Below are 23,490 nucleotides of genomic sequence, written 5' to 3'. Positions count from 1 at the left end.
CCTCAAAGAATTCTAGGAACTAAGTCTTTTTGGGTTGCTTTTATCAAGCAGCACCCTAGTGTTGTTCCTGACAGACCTTTTCCAGACAGACCCTGGGCTCCTCCAGGCCTATACTTAAGTGATGTGGAAGTTTCCCCACTGATACTTCCTATTGTAGCCTATTGTCTCCTAAGGGACAACTATGTATATAGTTGTATCTATATATACATACAACTATAATGACTAAAAACATGTTCACAGGTTTTATTTTTCATTTTGAGAAAGGGTCTCACTATGTTGGCCAGGAACAGCTGGACTCAAGCTATCCTCCTGCCTTAGCCTCCCCTGTAGCTGAGACTACAGGTGCTGGCTGCATATAGACTTTGATTCAGAAATCCCACTTTAAGAATCTCACTTTATGTTGCTGGGTGGTTGTTACACCCCCTCCCCCAATATAAAATCTGTCCTTTAAAGATTTTATGTGTGTGTGTGTGTGTGTGTGTGTACTGGGGTTTGAACTCAGGGCCTATACCTTGAGGCACTCTACCAACCCTTTTTTGTGAAGGGTTTTTTTGAGATAGGGTCTCATGAACTATTTGCCCAGGCTGGTTTCAAACCGTGGTCCTCCTGATCTCTGCTTCCTGAGTAGCTAGGATTACAGGTGTGAGTCCCCAGCACCCACTTTAAGGATTTTTTTTTAATGTGTACCAGACCAGGCATAGTGGTTCATGCCTGTAATCCCAGCATTCAGAAGACTGAGGTAGGAGGAAAACAAATTCAAGGCCAGCCTGGGCTACACAGGCAGACTCTGTCTCAAAAAAAAAAAAAAAAGTGGGCCAGGCATAGTGGCTTATGCCGGTAATCCCACCAACTCAGAAGGCAGAGATCAGGAGGATTGTGGCCTGAGGCCATCGGAACAAAAAGTTAGCAAGACCCCCCATCTCGATCCATAAGCCAGGAGTGGTGGCGAGTGCCTGTGATCCCAGCTATACAGATCATAGACAACAGGATTGAAGTCTTGGGCAAAAACTCAGACCCTACCTGAAAAACAAAGTGGAAAAAAGAAAGAAAAGGGCTGTAGTCTTGGCTTAAGTGATAGAGCACTTGCCGAGCAAGTTCAAACCCCAGTACAGACCAAAATAAAGTGCACCACATGACAAAGATATTTCATAAAATTTATCATAGAGCTCTATACATGAGATTGTTCAATAGCAAAAAAACTGGAAGCAACCTGAATGTGTATCCATTTTATGGGATATTGTGAAGCTTTTCAAAAGAATGGTGTAGGGCTGGTGGAGTGACTCAAGTAGTAGAGTGCCTGCATGGAAAGCATGAGGCCCTGAGTTCAAACCCCATTACTGCCAAAAAAATTTACATATTCAAAAGAATAAGGTAGATTTACTCCTGTAGGTATATTAAAAAAGTATTTTTAGCCAGAAGCTGGTGGCTCATCCCTGTTATCCTAGCTACTCAGGAGGCAGAGATCAGGAGGATCATGGTTCGAAGCCAGTAGGGGCAAATAGTTCAAGAAACCCTATCTCAAAAAAAATCCTTCACAAAAAGGGCTGGTAGAATGGCTCAAGGTGTAGGCCCAGAGTTCAAACCCCAGTACCACACACACATACACACACACACACACACACACACAAAACATTTTTAAATGGTAGAGCACTTGCCTGGCCCTGGGTACCAGGGGTAAACTTGGGACTTTGAGCTAGCTAGACAGGTGCTTTACCATTTGAACTGCTCCCTATTCCTTTTTTGCATTTTTTTCTTTTTTGGTGGGACTGGAGTTTGAACTCAGAGTCTCAAGCTCACTAGGCAGGACTCTACCCCTTGAGCCACTCCACCAGCCCTGCATTGGTTATTTTTGAGACAGGGTCTTGCTTTATGCCTAGGTTAACCTGGACAGTGATCCTCCTATTTGTGCTTCCCCGCATAGTTGGGAGGCCAGGCATGGGTCACTACACCTAGCCATTGACTAAGAAGGGAGTCATGTGAACATTTTGTCTGGGCTGGCCTTGAACTGCAATCTTCCCTATCTCTGCCTTGAGAGTGGCAAGGATTACAGGCTTGAACCACCACAACTGGCTCATTTTACTTTTTAATGTCTTCCACAAGGCTAGGATAGAATTAAGGGGTGGCAATAGAGATGAAGAGGAGGTGGTTTGGAGAAAGAACCAAATGGATCCTAAAAGGGATTTGGACATCATAGGAGAGGGAGAATAATATGTGGGTTCTGACTTCAGTTATTAGTTGTTTTAGTCCATTTTCTGTTGTTATGACAGAATGCCCGAGACTGAGTAATTTATAAAGGAAAGAAGTTTATATTGGCTCATGGAACTACAGGGTGAGAAGCATAAGACCAGGCAGTTGTATCATATGAAGGCTGTGTTGCTTCATAACATAGAGAAGTTAGAAGGGGAGAGGGGGGCACATATAAGAGAAAGAATACAGCCCTAAATTCTTAAAATAACTAACCCATTCCTGAAAGGTATTAATCTATTTGTGAGGGTTCTGACCTCATGACCCAAACACCTCCCACTTAGGCCCTGACTCCCAATACCACAACACTGAAGAATTAAATTCCAACATATGAATTTGGGAGGACACACGGATTGTGGGTCCATGTATTGAGACAGGGAAGTCTTAGGAAGGAACTGACTTATAGGGAAAATTATAATTCTAGCCTCAGTCTTGCTCAGGTGAGATGTCCCAGAGACATCTAAGTGGAAGTCACTCAAAGGAGAGACCCAAGATTGGTAGCTACCCCACGGAGCAGGTATTTAGTGTAGGTTGTTTGTGTATTGGAGAAAGGACAGGGTGGTGACTTTTTCTAGGCAAGCTACAGAGAGTGGTCACAATATGTACTTTGTGATGAGACCTATGATATAACTGGGCTGACACTGAGGGCTAATCCTTCAGGGAGCATTTAGGACACTGATCTGGCATCTGCCATCTCAGGCCTAGTCAAGGTCCTCTTGTGAGTGAGCAAATGAATGGGGAAGCAGGAGATGAGAGACTGGAAGGAGATGGGGTAGAGGGGAGGGGAGCTGTGGAGGCCAGCAGAGGGATAGAGGAATGCTGGCTCTGTTTCTTCCTCAGCCCTACATCCTTCCAGAAAGAGAAGCCAGTCTGCTGCCTGCCTCGTGAGCTATTGCCTGGGCCAGACATGAACCACAGGTGGCAGATTTTTGTCCTATGGGTCTTTTCGGTGCTCATCTTGTGGCTGATGGCCACCTACCTGGATCCGGAACCTGAATCAGCACCCCTGGAAAAATGGATATACTCAGTACCATGGCATTGCAACTACCTGTGGTTGAAATTTGGGAAGTGTGGCTGCCCTTGTGGGACCCTCAACTGCTCCTCCTGCCACCACACAGTCAGAGAATGGAACTGGTTTGAAGGATACCATGCGAAGACTACAGAGTACCTGATGAGGACAAAAGTTCTTTGGTGGCTGGTCAGTGGTCAGCATTGGGCTTTGTCCTGTCTTTTTTCTCATGAGGCCCAGCCCAGCTTCCATTTTTTTGGCTCACCCTCCTCCCCTCAACCTTGCTTAGCGTTATCTCCCCTCTTCAACCTCAACCCTGAGCTCTAGCTTCAGGTCTCCCCAACTCAGGCTCTCTTCCTTCCACTGGAAGCTGATTCCTGGCTCCAGTCCCCAACCTCCTCCTCTGGCTGTTACCAGGACATGAACTCAGTGAGTGAGCTTGGGAAAGTGTGGAAGAAGCTGTTGCAAGTGATTCCCAGGCCCTTGGTGCACCATCTTGATTTCCACGGTGGAATTTGTGCAGTGGTGGAGAAACCACAGCTCCTGCAGGGCCCCAGCCTCAGCAGCATCCACCAACACTGCATGGTATTCAGGTAGGTAAACAGGAAAGGGCAGCAGGGTGAAGGTCAGGCTGTTAACCACAAACGGTGTTTGCAGAAGACCTTGTTTCTTGTCCTTTGGCATGGAAGAATCCAAGCAGAACACACGGGTGTGAATGGGGTTTATTAAATCTTAGAAAAAGGGAAATACAAAGGGGAACATGGTGGGGGTAAGTGGAGTCTGCTGGCAGAGAGAGAGTATGCTTTTTCTTTTTCAGGTGCTTTTAAAACCTACACTAACCCATGGGTAGGGCAGAACCAGGAAATTCCCATCCAATAGTGAATGAGTGGGGAGGGGCATGGGCCATTCCCAGCCAGGTGAGGATGGTCTGGGCCATCCCTGGGCAAACTACATATGATCCCCAACCTTTTTCTACTTCTAGCCTGCCTCAAGGCCGGCCCTAGGTTCTGTCATCATCTGTTCTCTTTCCCAGGACAAATGGGGCATCCCAGGCTGTCCAGGACTTTGAGGTGGGTGTGGAGAAGCAAACCACAGGACCCTTCACCTGTCCTAGGAATGCCAGCCACCAGGGTTCCTGGAGGCAGCATCTACTGCTGATGCTGCAGCTTTCTGATCTGGTGTGGACTTCAGATGCTCTGAGTAACAAGGTGACAGAGGAGATATTCCCAGACATTCTCAGTGTAGGGCTGGGGGTGGAGTGTCACTTTAGGGGAAGACAGCAGGGGGTCCCAGAAGAGTCTAGCTGGTTTACTGGGGGCACCTGCGGGATTGAGGAGGGTTTCTGACACTCTATCACCTCCAATTCTTTGTTAGATTTTGGAAGATGGTCTGCTTCCCTAAAGGATTGAGAGATGGTTAAGACAAGGTAAGGGAAGAGAAAAGGAAAAGGATGTAGCTGGGGACTACTGTGGGAAGGGCCTTCAGACAGTTCCTCCCCTTCTTTCCCATGTACAGCCAGGGCAACTGGATAGCCAGGGTCAGTATCCATCCCTGAGGATCTTGTACGGCTGTGTCTAGTCATGAAAGTTTCTTGTAACTTCCTCCCATCAAGTTTATTCTGTCTCCCAATGCCGCAGTACAGTCTAAAGCTTTCTGTCTGGCATTCAAGTCTCTGCATGATTTGACAGCCTCTCTCAGGTTCCCCAAATATACCAGCTACTTCATGCTTTATCACAGGTGGTTCCCTCTGTCCAGAGTGTACTCTTTTCTCCCCAAGAAATCTTCCTACAGTGTCATGGGGAGTAACTAGTTGATGCTCTTTTTTGGGCTCCAGTGTGACTCTATATGAGTGTTTATCTCAGTGTGTGCAGTCTGTCTTCCCCAGAGAAGGCAAGTTCCATTTTTTCCCAGCTCCCAGGGTAGCCTGTCACACTAGATGTCTAATGAGGGAAGGTGGGGTAAAGATAGACTTTAGCCTGCTGACATACACACATCCCTTTCTCAATCACCAGGCCATCCTCTTTGGATTTCTATCAGAACATCAAAGAAAATGGTCCCATTAGTGTGAGAGTGATAACCAGGCCAATGGTCCCCAGCAGCCCTGTCTATGCAGAATACAAAAGCAGAAATGGAAGTTGTCCATCAGCTACAGGTGTGTGGGCAAGCTCACCATCCACATGTAATGACAAACTGAGGCCACACCAATCCTACCTTTGTCCCTGAATGCTGGGGAGTGATAGGATCACAGCCACCGCAGAAGCAGCTGAACTTCAAAGACTTTCTGGGGTAAAGGGCAAGAGGAAATTGTATGGAGATCAGTCTGGTACTGAATAAACTCCTAACCTGATTCTCTTACCAGCAAGTACAGGGCCTAGGGAGGAAGGGCCAGATTTCAGGGGCAATGTTTATGATATCTGTCTGCCTCCTCCCCTGGACCATGCAGGAGGGGTAAATGTAGACACAACCCTGTGCAAAGTGCAAGCCTGACATTGAGTTGTCAGAGTAAAGCGGCAGCCTCTTTGTCTCACCCATGGGGAGAAAGGGTTTTTTTTCCCAGCCCAGCTTTTATAGAAGGCTCAGCATTTTGAGGTTCCCAGTTTGTTCAGGGTACCAGTTCCAATTCCCTTCATTCCCTGGGCTCAAGGCCCTCTGCACACATAAGCATTAAAACTTCTAAATTTCTGGACTGTTTTTCAGTTCTCTTTTTTAATTCTAGCATCTGGAGATTTCTGGGTTTTCTTGTGAACTTTGCTTTACATTTAAGATAGTTTTTATTAAAATAATGCACAGTTGGGCATGATGGTACATAACTGTGGTCCCAGCTACTTGAGAGGCAGAGATAGGAAGATCATGGTTTGAGGTCAGCCTGGGCAAAGTTAACATGAGACCCTATATGAAAAACATATTAAAAGTAAAGAGACCAGGAGCATAGCTAAGTGGTACAGGCCTTGCTTAGCAAGTGTGAAGCCTTGAATTCAATCCCCAGTATAAAAAAAAATATATATATATATATATATATTCAAATTAATGCATTAGGAATGCTTAGGAATTGTCTCTGGGATGAGGAGGAGACTGGTGGATGGGAAACAACAAATGGACAGATACTTTCTTTTCACTTACTTTTTGTAGTGGGTATGGTACAAGTGGAGGAGTGCCTGTCTAGCAAACACAAGGCCCTGAGCTCAAACTCTAGTATCTAAAAAAAAAAAAAAAAGCTACATCATTTACTTTTTGTGCCTTTTGAATTACATACCACAAACCCTTATTATACATTTCAAAATTAAATAGAATTTAAACGATTTGCAGTATTTTGTTTTGTCTAGTTGTGGCCACCTGTAGCAAGAACATTTTCAGGTTATCATTTAACTCATCTTTTTTTTTTTTCTTTTATTATTCATATGTGCATACAAGGCTTGGGTCATTTCTCCCCCTGCCCCCACCCCCTCTAATTCATCATCTTGTTGAAACTAGAGTCCAAATAAAGTCTTTATAGTTATCCTGTAGTTCCACAGTTGGCTGCTTCTGGGGGAGGCCAGGATCCAGCCATCAAAATCTATGGGCGACAGCCTGTTGCCTTGTTTCTTATACCAAGTGGCATACCTCAGTTGAAAATACGGTATCCAGGGGATCATGGCACTTCTCAAAGCACGGATGGGTCTCCAGTGTCTTTTTCAGTAAGGATGAATTGCTGCCATCAGGTGCCCCAGCATCGGAGTGGTACTCACTCGAGGGAGAGGGAGAGGTTGCTACTGGCATACTTAGGAATCCAGATGAGCCTAGGTGAAGAAAAGCCCTCTTTGTCGAGTTCAACATGGCCTCCCTTCTGGCCGCTTTGTTTAGATGCTCTTTAAGCAAGTAGCAGAGAATAACTTGGGTATATTTATTTGAATCGTGTATCCCACACAACATGTACAATTATATGTCAATTAAAAATAAAAGCTCTTAAAAACAACAACAATCTGAATGATGCTACTTTTTTTTTTAAATTACATGGATTTACCTTAGTAACAGTTCTCAAAAAAAAAAAAAAATCAACCAGGTGTGGTGGTTCACACCTGTAATTCCAGCACTCAGGAGACAAAAGCAGAAGAATCAAGGCCAGCCTGGGATACTTAGTGAGTTCAATCTCAGAAAAAAAAAAAAATGAGATAAAGGAAAAGAAAAGAAGAGAAAAGTCAACCCTCGGAGGTTTTAAGGGTTAAATGTCACTTTCATCAAGATGGTAAATTCTCTTTCACCCAGGAGGTTCCAAAGGGCCCTTCCTTGTCCCTCTGTGTCCTGCTCACTTACTACAGCTTGACCAGTCCTCTCACCCCTTACCCTTCTGTCCTCTTGACGCTTTGGTCCCACACCTCCTTTGTCCTCTGTGCTACATGCCAAAGTGAAGGAGGAGGCTTTGCTCAGGAGCCCGAGTGAAGGAGGTCACAATGCAGTCTCTGTAAGGAGGCAGGTACCTCACACAGCAGGGTCAGAAAGACCCCACTAGGCATAAATCTCCTTGAGGAGGCCAGAGAACACAAGAAGTGTCACCTCTTTGCATCACACTTAGGACTTGGCTGCTCTCTTTAGTGGTGAATGGTGGCTAGGTAAGGAGGACAGAAGTGAAGTGTTGGGAGGTGTGGAGTGGAGGATTGGGAGAGGAACGAAGCCATTAACATAGGGTCACTGAGGATTATTGTGGTCACAGACTCTCCTCCTTCCTTGTGTCAGGTGTCAAAGCCAATCCACAGTCTGCCAGGGGCACTATCATCGGGGTCAAACATGATTCGGTACTGGAATTTGGGTCTGGTAGCTGCCTGTGTATGTTCATTGTGGTTGATAGCCTTCCTGAGCCAGAAGTTCAACCAGAACACACTCCATAGTATGGGCAGGACACAGTCAAGGACCTGCCAGTGTCCTAGAAATGCTTCCAGAAAGTGTAGCTGCTTATGTGAGGTCTGCAAGTGCTCTGCCTGCCTCCAGGTACCTGGAGAGTCTGACTGGTTTGACAGACACTTCTTAAGGACCATCGAACCCCTGCAGAGGTCAGAAGATTCGATGTCCTCTGATGCTCTGCTATTATGGTTGGTCAGTATACATTCTTAATCTTTGTCTGGTCCCTGTCCCTGACCCCAGGTTCTGCCATCTTTCTACATTCTACATGTAGTCAGAGCCTCGACAAAGCCCCTAAATTCCTCCCTTGTATGGCTCCTAGAGTCTTCAGGGAGCCAAGTCAGAGAAGAAGGTTGAGAGTAAGCAGATGCCTGAAGCACCTCCCAATCACCCCCCGGACCCTGTGGGCTCCAGCTGCCGGACCTGTGCAGTGGTGGGAAACTCAAGATCCATGTTGGGTTCTGGTCTTGGCTTCATGATTGACCAACATGACATGGTGCTCAGGTGGGTACAGGGTAGGAGGTGAAACTGGGAGGATCAGCTCAAACCTCCTCCTCCTCCAAATGATCACCCTGTCCTTTTCAGGATGAACTTGGGCCCTGTCCAAGGCTTTGAGACAGATGTGGGGAACAAGACCACCATGTGTGTTATGTATCCTGAGATGACCAGTATGCACGACCCTGGCACCCAGCTGCTACTGCTTCCATTGAATTCATCTGGTCTGGAGTGGGTCATGAAAGTACTGTGTAGACACGAATATGCCTGGAAGCCAAGAAACCCTGGGTAGTCACTGAGGGGAGGCCATTAAGGGAGTGACAGTGGGAACTCCAAAGAGTTTCTTGATATTGGGGCACCCCAAGGCCTACCTATGCTTGTGGGGAGATGGCTGTGTCAAATGACTCTGAAATCTCCCTCACTGCAATCCCTTTTTAGATATCAGATAGTCCAGTTCCCTGGTGGAACCAAAGAGAACAAAGACAAGGTAAGGGACCCAGGAAGGAAAAGGGAAAGGAGAGGAGGATGTGACTATGGGTGTCTATGGGAAGGGTTCAGGTCAACACCTCCTCCATCTTCCTCAGGTTCTGGTGATCAGCCTCTCCTTCCTCAGGTATATCCAGGAATACTGGCTGAAAAACAAGGGTCAGTATCCATCCTTGGGATTTGTGGCCATAGTATATGCCTTGCACACCTGTGACCAGGTAAGACATCTTTTGCAACTCACAGACCTTCATTCCTCTGCCATAAAAATTTCTGTCTTCCAGCTGGGTGCTGCTGATGGCTCATGGCCTGTAATCCTAGCTACTCAGGAGGCAGAGTTTAGGAGGACTGCAGCTAGAAGCCAGCTCAGGCAAATAGTTTGAGAGATCCTATCTCAAAAATACCCAACACAAAAAAAGAGCTGGCAGACTGGCCCAGGTAGTAGAATGCCTGCATAGCAAGCACAAGGCCCTGAGTTCAAACTCCGGTACTGCACCCCCCTCAAAAAAAAATCTGCCTTCCCAGAGACTTTAGTTTAAATCTAAGGTTTTCTGCCTGGCTTTCAAGACCCTTTGTGACCTGACCCTTTACCACCTCTCTCCCAGGCTTCTGCACTGGGCTTCTTGCAGTTCCACCATCCTATCAGCTGCCTTAGGCATCTTACATGCCTGAAATGTCCTCATCTGGGGGGTGGGGGGAGTTTTCTCTTTCCTCAATACGCTGGAAGCAGCTAGCTGATGATCTTTTCTAGGTTTTGGAGTCACTGAATATTCCGGGTCCATCTTCCCCGGATGAGCACCTTCCTCCTCCCAGCCCCTAGAGGAAGTCTTCACCCAGGGTGTGTTTGCAGTAGTGACAGGTGTGTGTGTGTGTGTGCGCATGTGTGTATGTCAGGAGGATCCAGCCTGCTACCCTATGGCCATTTTCTGTCCTATCTCATTTCCCAGGTATCCTTGTTTGGTTTTGGGGCAGATCGTTTTGAAAGATGGTCCCATTACTGGGATGCTGGATATTTGTTGGACGGCATCATGCAAAAGTTCCCGGAAGAACAACAGGTCATCTTTAAGCTTCAGTGTGAGGGGAAGGTTGGCATCTACAGCCGAGATGGTTCCACTGGAGGTCCCAGGAGCCCAGATGGTTCTATTGGAGGTCCCAAGAAGGAGACAGGTAGCCAAGTGGACCTGTCAGAGAGGGAATGGGCTTCAAATGGACTTCATGGAGATCACTTTGATACTGAATAAAACCCTAGCTTATTTCTCTCACTGGATTCCTAACAGGCTACATTCTTTAACTGTATCTCAACAGCAAATGTATCTCCATGTGCCTCTTACACTGTACCTTATAAAAAAAAATAAAATTAAGTGAAAGTGGGTAAAATTGAAAAACAATCAAATCAACACAACTGTGTATCAAATTGATAAAATAAGCACCAGAAAAAGAATTATTTCAAGTTCTTTTAGAGCTCTATACATTGACTAGGCATCCTTTGTAGGGTATTTTCTGTGGACAAAAACAAATACAAAAATTTAAATTTCATTCAATAGATTTAATATAGTTTTAGTATTATTTTTGAAACTATATATGAAAATATATATTATTTAGAACAAAATACAAAATCAAAACTCCTATGACATTAAATTCAAACTGGAAATACCATTAGGAACTTAATTTTGAAAGTGACTGATTTTTGGTGCTGGGGATGGAACCCAGGGCCTTGTACAGGCTAGGCACCTGCTGTACCACTGAGTTACGCCCCCAGCCCTAAAATAATTCATTGTATTAAAATATACATAACACTTGCCATGTAATCATTTAAAAGTGTAGTTAGTTCAGTGACATTACGTACATTCACATGGTTGTTGAAGCATTACCAACTTTTATTTATTTATTTATTTTTGGCAGCACTGGCATTTGAACTCAGGGCCTCATTCATGCTAGACAGACACTCTTACCAGCTGAGCCACTCTGCCACTATGTAGCATTCCAATCTTTTCTTTTTTTCTTTATACTAAGTATTTTATTGTATGCTGCTGCCAGCATACTTAAAACAATTACCTGTATGAAAAAATTCAGGGAGGTAGACTGATGAAAGTAGAAGTTTGTATATTATGGCATATGTGCTACAGGGAAGCTTTTGTACAAGCTTCAAATTTAGTTTTCTTGAATATTCACTTGGTTCAGGAAAAGTGGCTTGGGAAATCTCTGAAAGATTTGACTACAAAAAGGAGCAGACTTTCTGGGGTCTGAAGGGATTTGTATTTGAAGACACTCCCGTCAGCTGGGGGGTCAGAGTGGGCATTCTGCAGACAGAATTATTTTTTGTGGTACTGGGGCTTGAATTCAGGGCTTACACCTTGAGCTACTCTACCAGCCCTATTTTTGTGAAGGTTTAGAACTATTTCCCCTGGCTGGCTTTAAACCACGATCCTCCTGATCTCTGCCTCCTGAGTAGCTAGGATTACTGGTGCAAGCCAACTGGCACCTGGCCAGAATTGTTTTAAGTCTGCAGCTGCCTGGGAAACCTTCACAGGATTGAGCCTGGCCTCCAGCTGGGGCTGCTGAACCACCTTCTTCACACTGGAGGAACTAGACATGGCACACAAGAGCCAGGCTGATGCTTTGGTCTCAGGGTCTGCAAGTCACCAGCATTACCATCTTGAGCTAAGTTTTCAAAATACATTTCTTCCATCCCAAATATATTTTGTGTTTCTCTTACCCCAGTAGTGATGATCAACCCTGAAATCTAGATTTTGTTTTCTAAATGCTTTTTTCCATTAGAAGATTCTAGGTTTGAGGGGGCGGGGGGCAGGGGGTAGAAATGGCCCAAACAATGTATGCACATATGAATAAATAAAAAAAAATTTTTAATTTTTAAAAAAATTAAAAAAGAAGATTCTAGGTCTGGACAAAAAAAGTATAAGGAAAACCTGGACATCAAATTTGATGCAATTTGAGTATCAAAAAATGACAACTGGTAGGCTGGAGGTGTGGTTCAAGTGATGGAAGCCTGCCTAATAACCACAAAGTTCTGAGTTCAAATCCCAGTATCACCAAAACAAGAACAAAAACAACTGTTAAGGGGTAAGGAGCGGTAGAGTGCTTGTCTAGTAAGCACCAAGCCCTGAGTTCAATACCTAGTATTACTAATAATAAAAATAAAAATGGCTGGCAGAATAGCTCAAGTGGTATGAGCATGAAGTTCTGAAGTTCTTGATTCAAACCCCAAGGCTGCCAAAAATAAAACAAAATAAAAACTGTATAAAAATAAAAAGCACTATCATGATTCAGTCACTGTGGATATAACCTCGAGTCCATAACGCAATCAAAGAGAAAAACAATTTGTTGGAGGTGATTATATCAACCCCTTACTCTGAAAATTGGTAAAGAAGTGTGTGGGTGGAGGGATCATTTATTCTGTCTTTTTGGTAGAAACTAGTTCAAAGCAAACTACACAGCCTCAGTTAATGAGAGTTTCAGTTGTTGGGTATCTAAAACAATATCCCCTCCATTCTATCCAGGTGGCTGCCTAACAACTACACACAACTAAACAAAATACAAACACCCCTCCTAAAACTGCAGACACATTTACCTACCTTCCCAAGAGATGGTTCACGGGGGTCTAGAAGTATAGAGGAAGCTCAGAGCCAGAACTGAAGTGTGAGCAGTGCTGCCTCTTTTTCCAGATACTGAACCCATACGGCATCTTAAATTTATTACTTAGACTAATAAAGTTAATCACCAGAAAAATTGGTTTGCTTCTGGGGAGATGTTAGAGAAGAATGGGGTGAGAAACTGCTGCTTTCTTTGCTATTTAATTTTTTAGCCATATGCATTGCAATTGCTTCATTTAAAATAAATGCCAAGAAAATCTACCAAAGAAAATGGTTTGGATGGCTGGGAATTAATTTTGAACCACATTAGTGTTTTCCTATGGATTCTTTTCCTGAAAGGGACCAAAAGGCTTTTCCTTTCCCCCTCTGCTTCCTGCTTGACAACCCTCACTGGGACTACATGGCACCCCTCAGAGAGGCACACTAGCCTCAGCTCCTGTTCTCACCTGTTTTCATTCCTGTCTCCACCACTTGACTTCCAAGCCCTCTTTCATCAGCTGTGCTCTGGGCTAAGTGACAAAGTAAAGCTTCTCTTATGACAGTCTACATTCAGGAACCACAATGTGACTTCAGTAATGAAGTACCTGATAGAACTGGTCTGGCATGAAGGACTTTATTGGCCATTATCCAGGGAGGCCACACGACAGACCAAACATCACCTCTTCCCCTCCAGATAAGCACCCTTTAAGATTTAACAGGTGGAGAGGGGGGCAAGAGGTGAAGTACTGGAAGATGTTTGTGAAAGGCTGGAGGAATGGAGGCACACAGGGCCGTGAGACGTTGGTCGAGTCTATGACCATAGCTGCCCACTTTTCCCAGTGTCTGGCATCCCACTCAGCCTGCCACTTACTGTGTACCTTGGACCACGGAACAAGAATGTAGCTTTAATGGGGGCTTTGAGGCTTGTGGTGTGCCTTGATGTTTACCTGTGGTTGATTCTGCATTTTGATCAGAAAGTTCTGCTCTGACTGGGCTAGCTGATACACTTTGACAGCCTGCCACTGCTCCTGGACCTGCAGATGGACCCCTTGAATCCATACATCCAGAGCATCCAGTTAGCTCTAGACAAACACTGTGGATGGCCCTCAGCCCTTTCTTCCTCCAAAATGTTCTATGACTATTTCCCTGGCCTCATCAGGAGCAGCCAGAGTCACTTCTGGGTATCTGGGTCATGATGTCAGTGTTTATCTGTGTCCTGGGTCTCTCTCCTGGAGTCAGCACCATTGTGGAGCTTTGTGACAGAAATTTAAGGAGTATTTGCCAAATGAATGAAAAGATAGATTAGGGATAGTGGCTGGCACCAGCCTGGCTCATCCACCAGGCTTCTCTATTGGGCAGTCATTCACTCTGATTCACTTTCCCAGCCTTACAGACTCGCTTCTCTGACTCCTGGCTCACTTACATTTTACCTCCAAGCCTTCCCATTTGAGTTGAGCTTCAGATCATATGAAGGCATTTAAAGAGCTGGTGACATTGGCAGCCAAGGGGTAAGAAAAAAAAAAAAAAGAGTCCATAATGGGACCAGGCTGAGGTAAATGAGCTAAGTGACACCTGTGGGAGCAGGAGCATAGTCCAGAGAAGGCTCACCTCTCATCTTCATCTCCATCAAGTGTCTAGGCAAATCTTGGCCTCAGCAAGAAGGAATAAATCCAGGGCTCTGAGGCTCTGAGACCCAGTGCTTTGGTTCTTCCTTCTTCCTGCCTTCACCATGCTCATGGTCATGTGGAGAGGGTTCACTGCGTGGAGCACACAGGCATCCCTAGTTCTTTCTCCCTACTGCTCCTGTCCACAGCACCTCTGTCCCTGATCTTCGGAGTAATGGGTCAGGAGGCAGGACATGAGGTATTATAGGGGGGCAGCTGGAGATGTTATCTATCCCCATGTCAAACTAAGCTAACCAGGAGAACTTCTGAAAGTCCTGCCGCTAGCCCAGAGCTGCAGAAGATCTGCGTGCGACTCCTCAACCCAGCAGGCACCACATCTGCAAAGCCTGCTTCCACCAGCAGGGGCCTGGTTTGTTCTGCACTTCATATGGTCCCAGAACTTTTAATAGAACTGGAGGCCATCCTGTCTCCAGCGGCTGGTGTAGGGTCAGTCTTGGGCTCTGGGCTGCATTCTTCCCTTGACTCCTTTCTCTGCTGGGTCACACTCTCCATTGGGGTCTAGTCCCTTGTCTCTGTTGGACCCATGAGTGAGTAATCACACTCTTCTCCTTAGGCACCAAACCCAGGAAACCTAATTCAACTCCAGCTGGCCAAGCAGAACAATTTCAACTCATCCCAAGACCACAGCCAGATCCTGATACCTGCCCATGCCAGTCCTGTGTGGTGGTGGCAACTTGCAGATCTCAAGTATTTGGAATGAGGGATAATCATCAATGAGCACCACACTATGCTCAGGTGGGGCAGGAGGTGAGGGCAGGGAGCAGTGCTGGGCCATGAGCCCCAGTGCCTTCCTGAGTTGCTTTCCTGTCTCTGCAGAATGAACCAGGGCCCACTTTTGGGTCTAGAGAATGATGTGGGCAACCGAACCTCCCTGCACTTAGAGCATCCAGAGCACAGCCACATGCTGTGGTGTCACTGAAGCCTCCAGATCCAGTATGGACTGCAGTGGTTTCATCAGTCTGTAAGAAAAGAAGGGCGCTCGGCCCAGAGCAAATAGCTCTTGGCTTCTTGATATAAAATGGCCATTTCCCTCACCCTAACAGACATCAGCAGCTTCTCCTTCTCTAGAGGGTACACTCATGCCAGGCAGCTTTTCTGCCTTCAAGATCCTGTGTGGGGAAGATTCCATGTGGGGAAGCAGAGAGCACAGGTGACTAGGTTGTGGCATGAGGACTGTTGTTCCAACACAGAAAACATGGAGGGTAGGGCTGGTGGAGTGGCTCAAGGGTTAAGAGCATTTGCCTAGCAAGCATGAGGTCCTGAGTTCAAACCCCAATGCTGGGAAAAAATAAAAATAAAAATATGGAGGATCATTAAAAGAATGGAGGCAGGAGCCCCCAGAGTCAACACAAGAACACGGAATCTACCTGGGGGCTGGGGATGTGGTTCAGTGGTACAGTGCCTGCCTAGCATGTGGAAGGCTCTGGGTTCCATTCCCAGCACCACAAAAAAAGGAGAGGATAATAAGGAGGGTGAGGAGGCAGAGGATGAGGAAAAGGAAGTAGAAGAAAAGTATTTTCAGGCTTCGAGGAAACTTGAGACCTCCTCTGATCCCTGGCCCACTCATTATTTTACCTCCAAGTCCTATGACCTGTCTCGCCACTCCCCCCGCCCCATACCTGAGCTAAGTTTCAGTTCTTATGAAGGCATCTAAATAGCTGGTGGCATTGGTAGCAAAGAGCTAAGAAAACCAAAAGAGGTCAGTTTGGGGTCTTAGACCTGTGAGCTGGGTTCAATCCAGACTGCTCCGCCAGGCCCAGGTCAAAAGTGACAATTTCTACCATAGCCCATCCTCCTGACTGGCTTGATACATAGACAAAGGGGATCAGAAGCAGTTTCAGTTGAGGAGCACAGAAAAGGACACCTCTAAAGCATCCATGCAGAAAACCATGTGTCAAGGGGAATGAGGCCAGACTTTGACTTCAGTCAAAGATCAACTGACTCAGTAATTTTTGTTTTTGTTTTTTGGCAGTACTGGGGTTTGAACTTAGGACTTTGTGCTTGCTAGGCAGGTACTCTACCACTTGAGCCATGGCCCAGCCCTCAATAAAGTATTTTTAAGATCTAAGTCAAAGGCATTTGGTGGTTCCTCACTGTCTATGAATTAGAACTAGAGGCACTCCATAATCCACCCCTTCCTAGCCTCAGTCCCATCCTCTGCCACAGCCAGACCAGTCTTCCCATCAGTGTGCTTAGAAGCACCCCTAACTCCCCATCCCTCAAGGCCCAGGGCATACCTCCCTTTCTCAGTCCCTGGAATTTCTGTAGTACTTCTAGTCAGTACACAGAACTGTCTCCAAATCATTAATGTGTTAATCTGGTATCCTCAAGTGGCTTTCAGGCTGTCTGACAGGAATCAGCAAATTCCTGAATTAGCAAATTGCTCTTTAATTCTTTTGATGTACTGCTGCTACCCTGCTACACAAAGACAGCAGCCAACGACTAATGCAAAGACCCTGGGTTTACTGTTGAAGGGGAAGGTAAGGGAGAAGGTGAGGTGCTATGAAAATACATTGTAAACAAGAGGACGACGGAACCTCCCTGTACTTGATGTTCCCAGAATGTTCATGACCTGATCACAACACCTACATACTGTGGTGTTGCTGGAGTCTCCAGGCCTAGACAGCAGGTGGCCCTCAACCAGGGGAAGACACTCTGGGCACTGTAGGTTTGCAGGCAGATGTGACTTGCCTCATTCCCACACGAGCTGTGGTTCTCAAGCCTTGCATGTTTCTGTCCTCTTCTGGGAATGTCAGCCAACCTGGAGCACCCAGATTAGATAACAGAGCCACACCTTCCCTTTGGCAAACCTGTAGCTATATGGAGGGGCCATGACCCCCTCTACAGTCATCGGTCTGTCGTATGCTACCAGGTTGGCCTGTATTCTGCTTTTGTTGTGGCTGCTACCTGGGGGTGGTTTGGGTAGTGCTGGAGCTGGGTTGTAGCAGGAGTGGCCCAGGGGATGTCAGACTTTGAGTCAGGGACTCATCCAGCTTGCGGGTCTCGGCCTCCAGGACAGTAGCCTCAGGGGCCTGGGCCACTGTGAGAAGAGAGTGGGACAGGCTGTGATGCAGGCCTGCTAGCTCACGGCTGGTCTGCACTGAGCGAGCAATGTAGTCCTGCCTCTGCTTCCGCTCCAAGGCCAGCTGGGCTCGCAGCAGGGCTACCTGGTGGGCAGGAAAACCAAGAAGAGCAGGTAAGGGCACTGAAGCTGTCCCAACTCTTCTGCACTGTGCTCCTGTGGCTCTTGGCCCAGCAGTGGAATCAGGGCCCTGAGGATTCAGAGAGAATCCAGTGACTTTCAGCCCTGGCTGCAGAGATGACACAAATAGGGAGCTCAAAACATCAACAAACCCTCATCAACTTTATTGAAGGATAATATACTGGAGTTTCAACTCTGGGCTTTGTGCTTGTGAGGCAGGAGCTTTACTGCTTGAGCCAGGCCTCTAGCCCTGTAAATTTGAACTTCCTAGCTAGCTTTTTTTTTGGGAGGTACTGAGATTTGAACAGAGGGCCTCACACTTGCTAGGCAGGTGCTCTACCAGTTGAGCTACACATACATCCATGCTCAGCTTTTAAGTATACATTTTGATGAGCTTGATAATGGGCATATTTTCCTAATCAAGATATAGAACATTTTAATCACAGCAGAAAGCCCCATCGTGCCCCTTTTGGAAGGTCTCAGAAAATATTCCAACTTAATTAGACTACGGTTAGGCCTGGGTATCAGTATTTTCTCAAAGCTCCCCAGGTGGTTCTACTGTGAGGCCAGGATTGAGAATCACTGACTGAATCTCCATTTCTCAGAGGTTGAAGCTACAGGAATTGTAGGGCAATCCAGGGCTAGGGTGAGGCAAGAGACATTTAGGGCACAAATCTAAGGAGATACAAGAGTGAATACCTCCTTAAATCCCACCCCAGGGAACTCTCTTCCCTCACTCTGTCAGGGCCCTGCCTCAGGATTGCTTTGTATGAGTTTAACCAAATTCAAAGGAACAGCTAAAGTCTAGCTAGAGTAAGGCTCTGCCAGTAGTGACCACTGATTTGTTGGGTTTTTTTGGCAGCACTGAGGTTTTGAACTCAGGGCCTCACGCTTGCTAGGCAGGTGCTCTTTACCATTTGAACCATTCTGTCAGCCCCTGATATGTTTGTTCATTTGTATTTAGTTTTTCTTTTTAAAGTTGTGACTACTGATTTCGGAAACAGGTACAGAAATAAAAATTCCACCTGTAATACCAATACTCAGGAGGAGGAGGCAGGACAACTAAGAGTTTGAGGCCAGCCTGTGCTACCTAGTAAGACCCTGTCTCAAAAATAAACAAACAAAAAAATCAAAATTCTATACTTCTTCTTATTCCTGGGTCTTGAGAGAGTGAGTCTTTAGTGAGGCCTATGAGGCAAGAAGGCACTGATGTAGTTTCTCCAAGTGTGGCAGCCTGACTAGGTCCCTCTGCCTGGTGTGCTGATGACAGTCCTGCCTGCAGGGTGTAGCTGAGGGCAAGGGCCAGCATGGTGCTTCTTGCTCTAGTCTGTCCTAGACCCATCTCCTTTAGCCCTCTTCCTTTTCCTTTCCCTTTCTAATTGTGAATCTGGAAGTCAGCCTGTATTATACATTCTATCCTCCTCTCACCCTAAGCACATGCCAAATGGAGTTAGTACTAGGGCCCTTCTTGCTTCCAGTGGAGCCTTAAGTTCTCCAAAGGCTGGAGTTACTGCCCCTCTCACTGTCAGAGGTGCACAAAGGGACAAGCACACAGCAGATACTAAGGCCTTTTTGCCTAAGTGTGAGGGAAAAGGGACTTAGAAGACAGATCCTTCCATAACATACCTCTTTCTGCAGTTCAACCATATATTTGGCATCTGTGAAGTCCCTCTGTCCTTTTCCATCCTAAAGAAGACAAATGCCAATCTTGTTGGAATCTGCCTTACCACTTGGGTTTCCACAAGCAACTTTCAGCTATCTCATCCCAAGCTTGGAAGCCGAGGCAAGGGCTATGGGTTGGAAGTAACTGAACTTAGACTGATCTTCTATAGGACATGGTTTTGGGGCAAGGAAACCCAGGAGGGTCTATTGCAGCATAATGGGCAATATTAAACATTCAAAAGGCTTGGATGCCATTTGCTTCTTTGAGGCCCTATTTTTTAAAAAAAAAAACAAATATGCTATGCATCTGCTTTGTAGCAGCCCAGGGCTATGAGCTGAGGATGCATAGGGGAAGTAGACATGGTGTTTGCCCTTGGAAAGCTTTCATTAAAGGAAGGGGGATGGAAAGCTGAAGATGCTCAGCCACCACAAACAGTCCCTTCCTGCCAGGCTGGACCTATTGTTAGACATGCCTCAGTTAATAGTGATCATTTAAGAGAGTTTTCCTCAAACACCTTACCCAAAAAAAGGGGCTCTGTTCCCAGAAAATACCAAGAACCCGAATCTTGTAAATTTACTACTACAAGGGGGTCTAAGATCTGCAAAGCTGTGAGCAAACTCCCAGGCATGTCAGTGGCTGGTAAGCAGCACTCCTATGCCAGGTATTCCAGCCAAAGCCCATGAGCCCTATTCCTGGGTGAGCCTGAGGCATGGGTATGGGAGTGGGTAGATCTGAGTTCCTCAGAATGCAGGGCTGAGGATTCTAGCCTTGATTCTGCTCCCACCACTGATGTTGGGCCTTCTTCTCAGGGCCAGGACAGTGCTCAGCAGTTCCAAATCCAGTCAGGAAGGGCTCTCTGGATTGGTTGCAGTGCCTGTCTCTTGTCCAAGGGTGGCCTGGGATGTGCATTGCAGAGGGCTGATTGTTAGTCACTGGGGGTGCAGTGAGAAAAATAGGTAAACCTGCTGTGTGGGTGATGAGGCCATAGCTTCACTGATCTCCAGAGTCCCTGCCCGGGATGCACGCATGGAATCCCGCTTCAGCTTCCTCCGCTCTCGTTCCACCTGCCAAGATGCAAGTGATAAATCAAGTCTTGATGTGGAGTCAGCAATGTGCAGAGGTGAGTGTAAAGGGACAGTAACCATGGGAAGTAAGACTCTTCGGCTGGGAAGAGCACATGCTAGTGTAGCCTTGAATGTGAAGAAATGCTCCTGGAAAAGGATGAAGGTATTTCTTGGGCCTTTGAAGCAAAGGTCAGCAAATATTTTCTTTAGCAAGAATTTTAGGCTTTGTGGGGCATTGCAGCTCTGTCACAATTATTCAGTGCCACTGTTGTAGTAGGCAAGCAGACACAAACAATGCATGGCTATGTTCTAATAAAACTATTTCAGAAATGCAACCAGCCAGATTTGGCTCACTGGTTGGAGTTTACCGATTCTTGATCTAGCAGCCACATGAGACGTGGAGATTCATGCCCACCGGACCCCAGAGGAGACAGCTGAGAATAGAAGTTACTGACCTGCTCCAAGGTGGTCCGCAGCTGGACATTGTGGCATTGTAGCCTGCTCTGGTCAATCTCCAGCCGTGCCACTGCTTGCTGTAGGTGTTCAAGCCTTTGTCTCAACAGCTGCTTCTCCTCTATATCAGGACTAGGCTCAGCTTCCACTCCTGAAACCTGTGGGAAAGACCTATGAATCTTACCTGGGCAGCCCCACAGATAGGTATGGGAACAGATGGAAAGCAAAAGAACCAACAGGTAAGTCTGGGTTTCAGGAACCCAATTCCCAAGGGAGGGGATGAAGCCCCTGACAGGAGCTCCTTCCTAGGTTAATGGTACCTAGTAGGCCCAGCTTACCTCTCTGGGCTGTACACCCAGCTCTGCTCTGGGCCCCCGCTCCGCTCTGTGGGTTGAGTGTGAGTTACATAGCCGCTCCTCCTCTAGAGCCTGTCTGGTAAGTGCCAGCTCCTTCTGGGGTGTGGAGGTATGGGAAAAAATCAAACCAAGTCAACCTCTGTCTTCATAAAAACCAGTTCCATTTCCTCACTCAGATAGGCTTAGTTTTCCTGAAACCTCTGAGCTACTCTAGCCTAGCACCTTCATTTTCTACACACATACAAAAACAAAGGAAGGAAAAAATTTGGGTTTTCTAAGAATTCACAGTGAGCTTGCAAGTGAGCTAGGACCAGGGTTCTCATGTCATTTTAGATTTCCCATAAGCCAAGTGACAGGTTGGGGCACTGAAGTGGTCTAGAAAAAAACAAGGCTCTATAGTCACGTGGCATTGGGTATAGCACTTATTGACTACATGACTCCGGTCAAAATAGGAGTTTGTTCCAAACTCCAAATTCCTCTTTTATAAAATGACTACATATTCCAAGATGGAGCAAACCCTCAGGGTTGACGGGGTTGATGAATGGGAAAACCTAATACTAGGTAGTTTTTAGCACCTTGTTTCTTAAATGATTAAGGGTCAAGAAGGAACACAGACATGAGGAATGGAATGTGAAAGGAGTGTCAGGAAAGAAGGAGCCGAGAAGACAAGAAACCAAGTTCAAGTCAGACTGTTAGATCTAACCCATTTCCACCAGTTACCAGCTTTACGACTTTGGACAAGTTAACTTCTCTGGCTGCCATTTCTTAACTTCGAAATGAACATAATATTCATTTTTTTTAGGGTAGTGGAAGAAAGTGAGAGTAACAGTTCCTGGCATGTAGAATGCTTAAAATATGTAAAATGCTTTAAAAATGGTACTACCATAATGAAGGGCTGCACCTAAAAGATGCCTTTGAGGGGGGAGTGGGTGAAGTGCCCCTGACCTGAGTAACGATATTGAGTGAATGTTGTTCAGTAACCCAAAAGCATGGCTGGGAATTGCCCTATGGCCCAGTTACACACCATCCTTTTGCTGTGCCTGTGAAGATGGGCCTGGAAATAGGCAAGGAATTCCACTGATGAGTTCTTTCTTCCCAAGCAGGCTATCACCTCCCTGCATGCTATCGTTCCCTATCTTATCCATGAGAAATTCAAGCACCAGACACATAAAGGCTCTCACCCAGGAACACATACCTAATAAAATGCAGTATTATTTCAAGCCCAGGAACTTGAGTCCAAAGTTTATAAAACAGAATGCTTCTTCCACATATTGCCCTTTCATCAGAACAGTGCTTTGTGAGTTCCCAGAAGGCAAGTCCCTGGGGGTTCTGTCTCTGAGGTGAGGAGGGAAGGGATTTTCTGGGGCTTGGTAAGGGACCAGGATATAGAGTTAATTTCCCTGGAAAAATGAACTGAATTTCTCTTGGAAAAACAAACAATGCTTTTCTCTGTTCAGTGGTCAACCTATCTATCTTTCCTGATTGCCTACTGTGTGAGTCTTGGGCTCAGTACTGGGGGTATGAAGGCGACTAAGGTAATACTTGACCTTAAGGTTAAATGTTATACCCAAAAGTCCTATCCTAAACCTGTTTCCTTTCTCACTTGGCACTCTTCCTACCAGAGTTCTAACTGCTGATGGCCCCAAAGTCTCCAGTCTCAGCCTCATCCTTCAGCTTCATACCCTTCATTAAGCTGCCTGCTGGACATCTCCCCTTGCACATCCCACAAGAGCTTCGCTTCATTTCCAAACCAACTCACCTTCCACTCCTCTTTCTTTTCTTTTTTTTTTAACTGTGGTACTGGGGTTTGAATTCAGGCCCTACACCTTGAGCCACTCCACAAGCCCTTTTTTGTGATGGTTTTTTTGAGATGAGATCTTGCGAACTATTTGCCTGGGCTGGCTTCGAATCACAATCCTCCTGATCTCTGCCTCCTGAGTAGCTATACAGGTGTGAGCCACTGGCGTCCAGCAAACCCTGCTTTTCTTCATCTCAGTGGAAGAAACCTTAGCATCTTTGACTCGTTCCTGCTTTTTCTTTACCTCATTCACACTTACCATCTTAAGTTTCCACCTCTCCTCTGGACTTCTATTAGTTTCCTGGTTGGTCTCCTCCAGATCTGCGTTGCTCCACATGGTGGCCCAAGCAATCTTTCTGACTGTGTCACTTTTCACCCAAAACACTTCATTCACTTCCCACTAGTGACCCAGTTCCTTAGCATGACTTATAAGCCCTGAATGCCAAGGCCTCTATTGTCCTCTCTTCTCTTGTCAACTGGTCCTCTATGTTCCAGGTGACCTGAACCTCCTACACAGATCTTCCTTATGCTCTCTCCTTTTTCCTTTCCCCAGAAAGCTCTGTTCCCAGCTAGCTC

General features: G+C 46.1%; 3 protein-coding genes across 18 annotated transcripts in view; 2 read left to right on the top strand and 1 right to left on the bottom strand.

Annotated features, from left to right (window-relative positions):
- Positions 1-3,151: 3,151 nt before the first annotated feature.
- Positions 3,152-4,654, top strand: C5H20orf173 (chromosome 5 C20orf173 homolog). The gene is made up of 4 exons (XM_020156825.2): positions 3,152-3,442; positions 3,671-3,846; positions 4,368-4,461; positions 4,628-4,654. Exons 1-4 carry the CDS (start codon positions 3,152-3,154, stop codon positions 4,652-4,654), a joined length of 588 nt encoding a protein of 195 aa, XP_020012414.2.
- A 5,974-nt stretch (positions 4,655-10,628) lies between these two features.
- Positions 10,629-23,490, bottom strand: part of Cep250 (centrosomal protein 250) — a 56,360-nt gene continuing 43,498 nt past the window's right edge. For all 14 annotated transcript variants that reach the window (XM_020156834.2, XM_020156832.2, XM_020156837.2 and 11 more), the window contains 5 exons: positions 21,099-21,212; positions 20,763-20,918; positions 20,206-20,307; positions 19,207-19,266; positions 10,629-17,545 (listed from right to left, as the gene is read on the bottom strand). In XM_020156834.2, coding sequence (XP_020012423.2) covers positions 17,282-17,545; positions 19,207-19,266; positions 20,206-20,307; positions 20,763-20,918; positions 21,099-21,212 — 696 coding nt within the window. In that variant the 3' untranslated portion in view covers positions 10,629-17,281. The remainder of the gene's footprint in view (positions 17,546-19,206; positions 19,267-20,205; positions 20,308-20,762; positions 20,919-21,098; positions 21,213-23,490) is intronic.
- Gdf5 (growth differentiation factor 5) overlaps positions 22,134-23,490 on the top strand; it is a 61,581-nt gene continuing 60,224 nt past the window's right edge. For 2 of the 3 annotated variants that reach the window (XR_012448226.1, XR_012448221.1), the window contains exon 1: positions 22,134-22,456. The gene's annotated coding sequence lies outside the window, so the exon portion shown is untranslated. The remainder of the gene's footprint in view (positions 22,457-23,490) is intronic. The other variant, XR_012448217.1, reaches the window with a different exon arrangement.

This window comes from Castor canadensis, chromosome 5 (genome assembly GCF_047511655.1).
Source record: "Castor canadensis chromosome 5, mCasCan1.hap1v2, whole genome shotgun sequence".
NCBI classification, from domain to species: Eukaryota; Metazoa; Chordata; class Mammalia; order Rodentia; family Castoridae; genus Castor; species Castor canadensis.
Note: the sequence above shows the minus strand (reverse complement) of the source record. Positions and strands in the feature narration are given on the sequence as shown.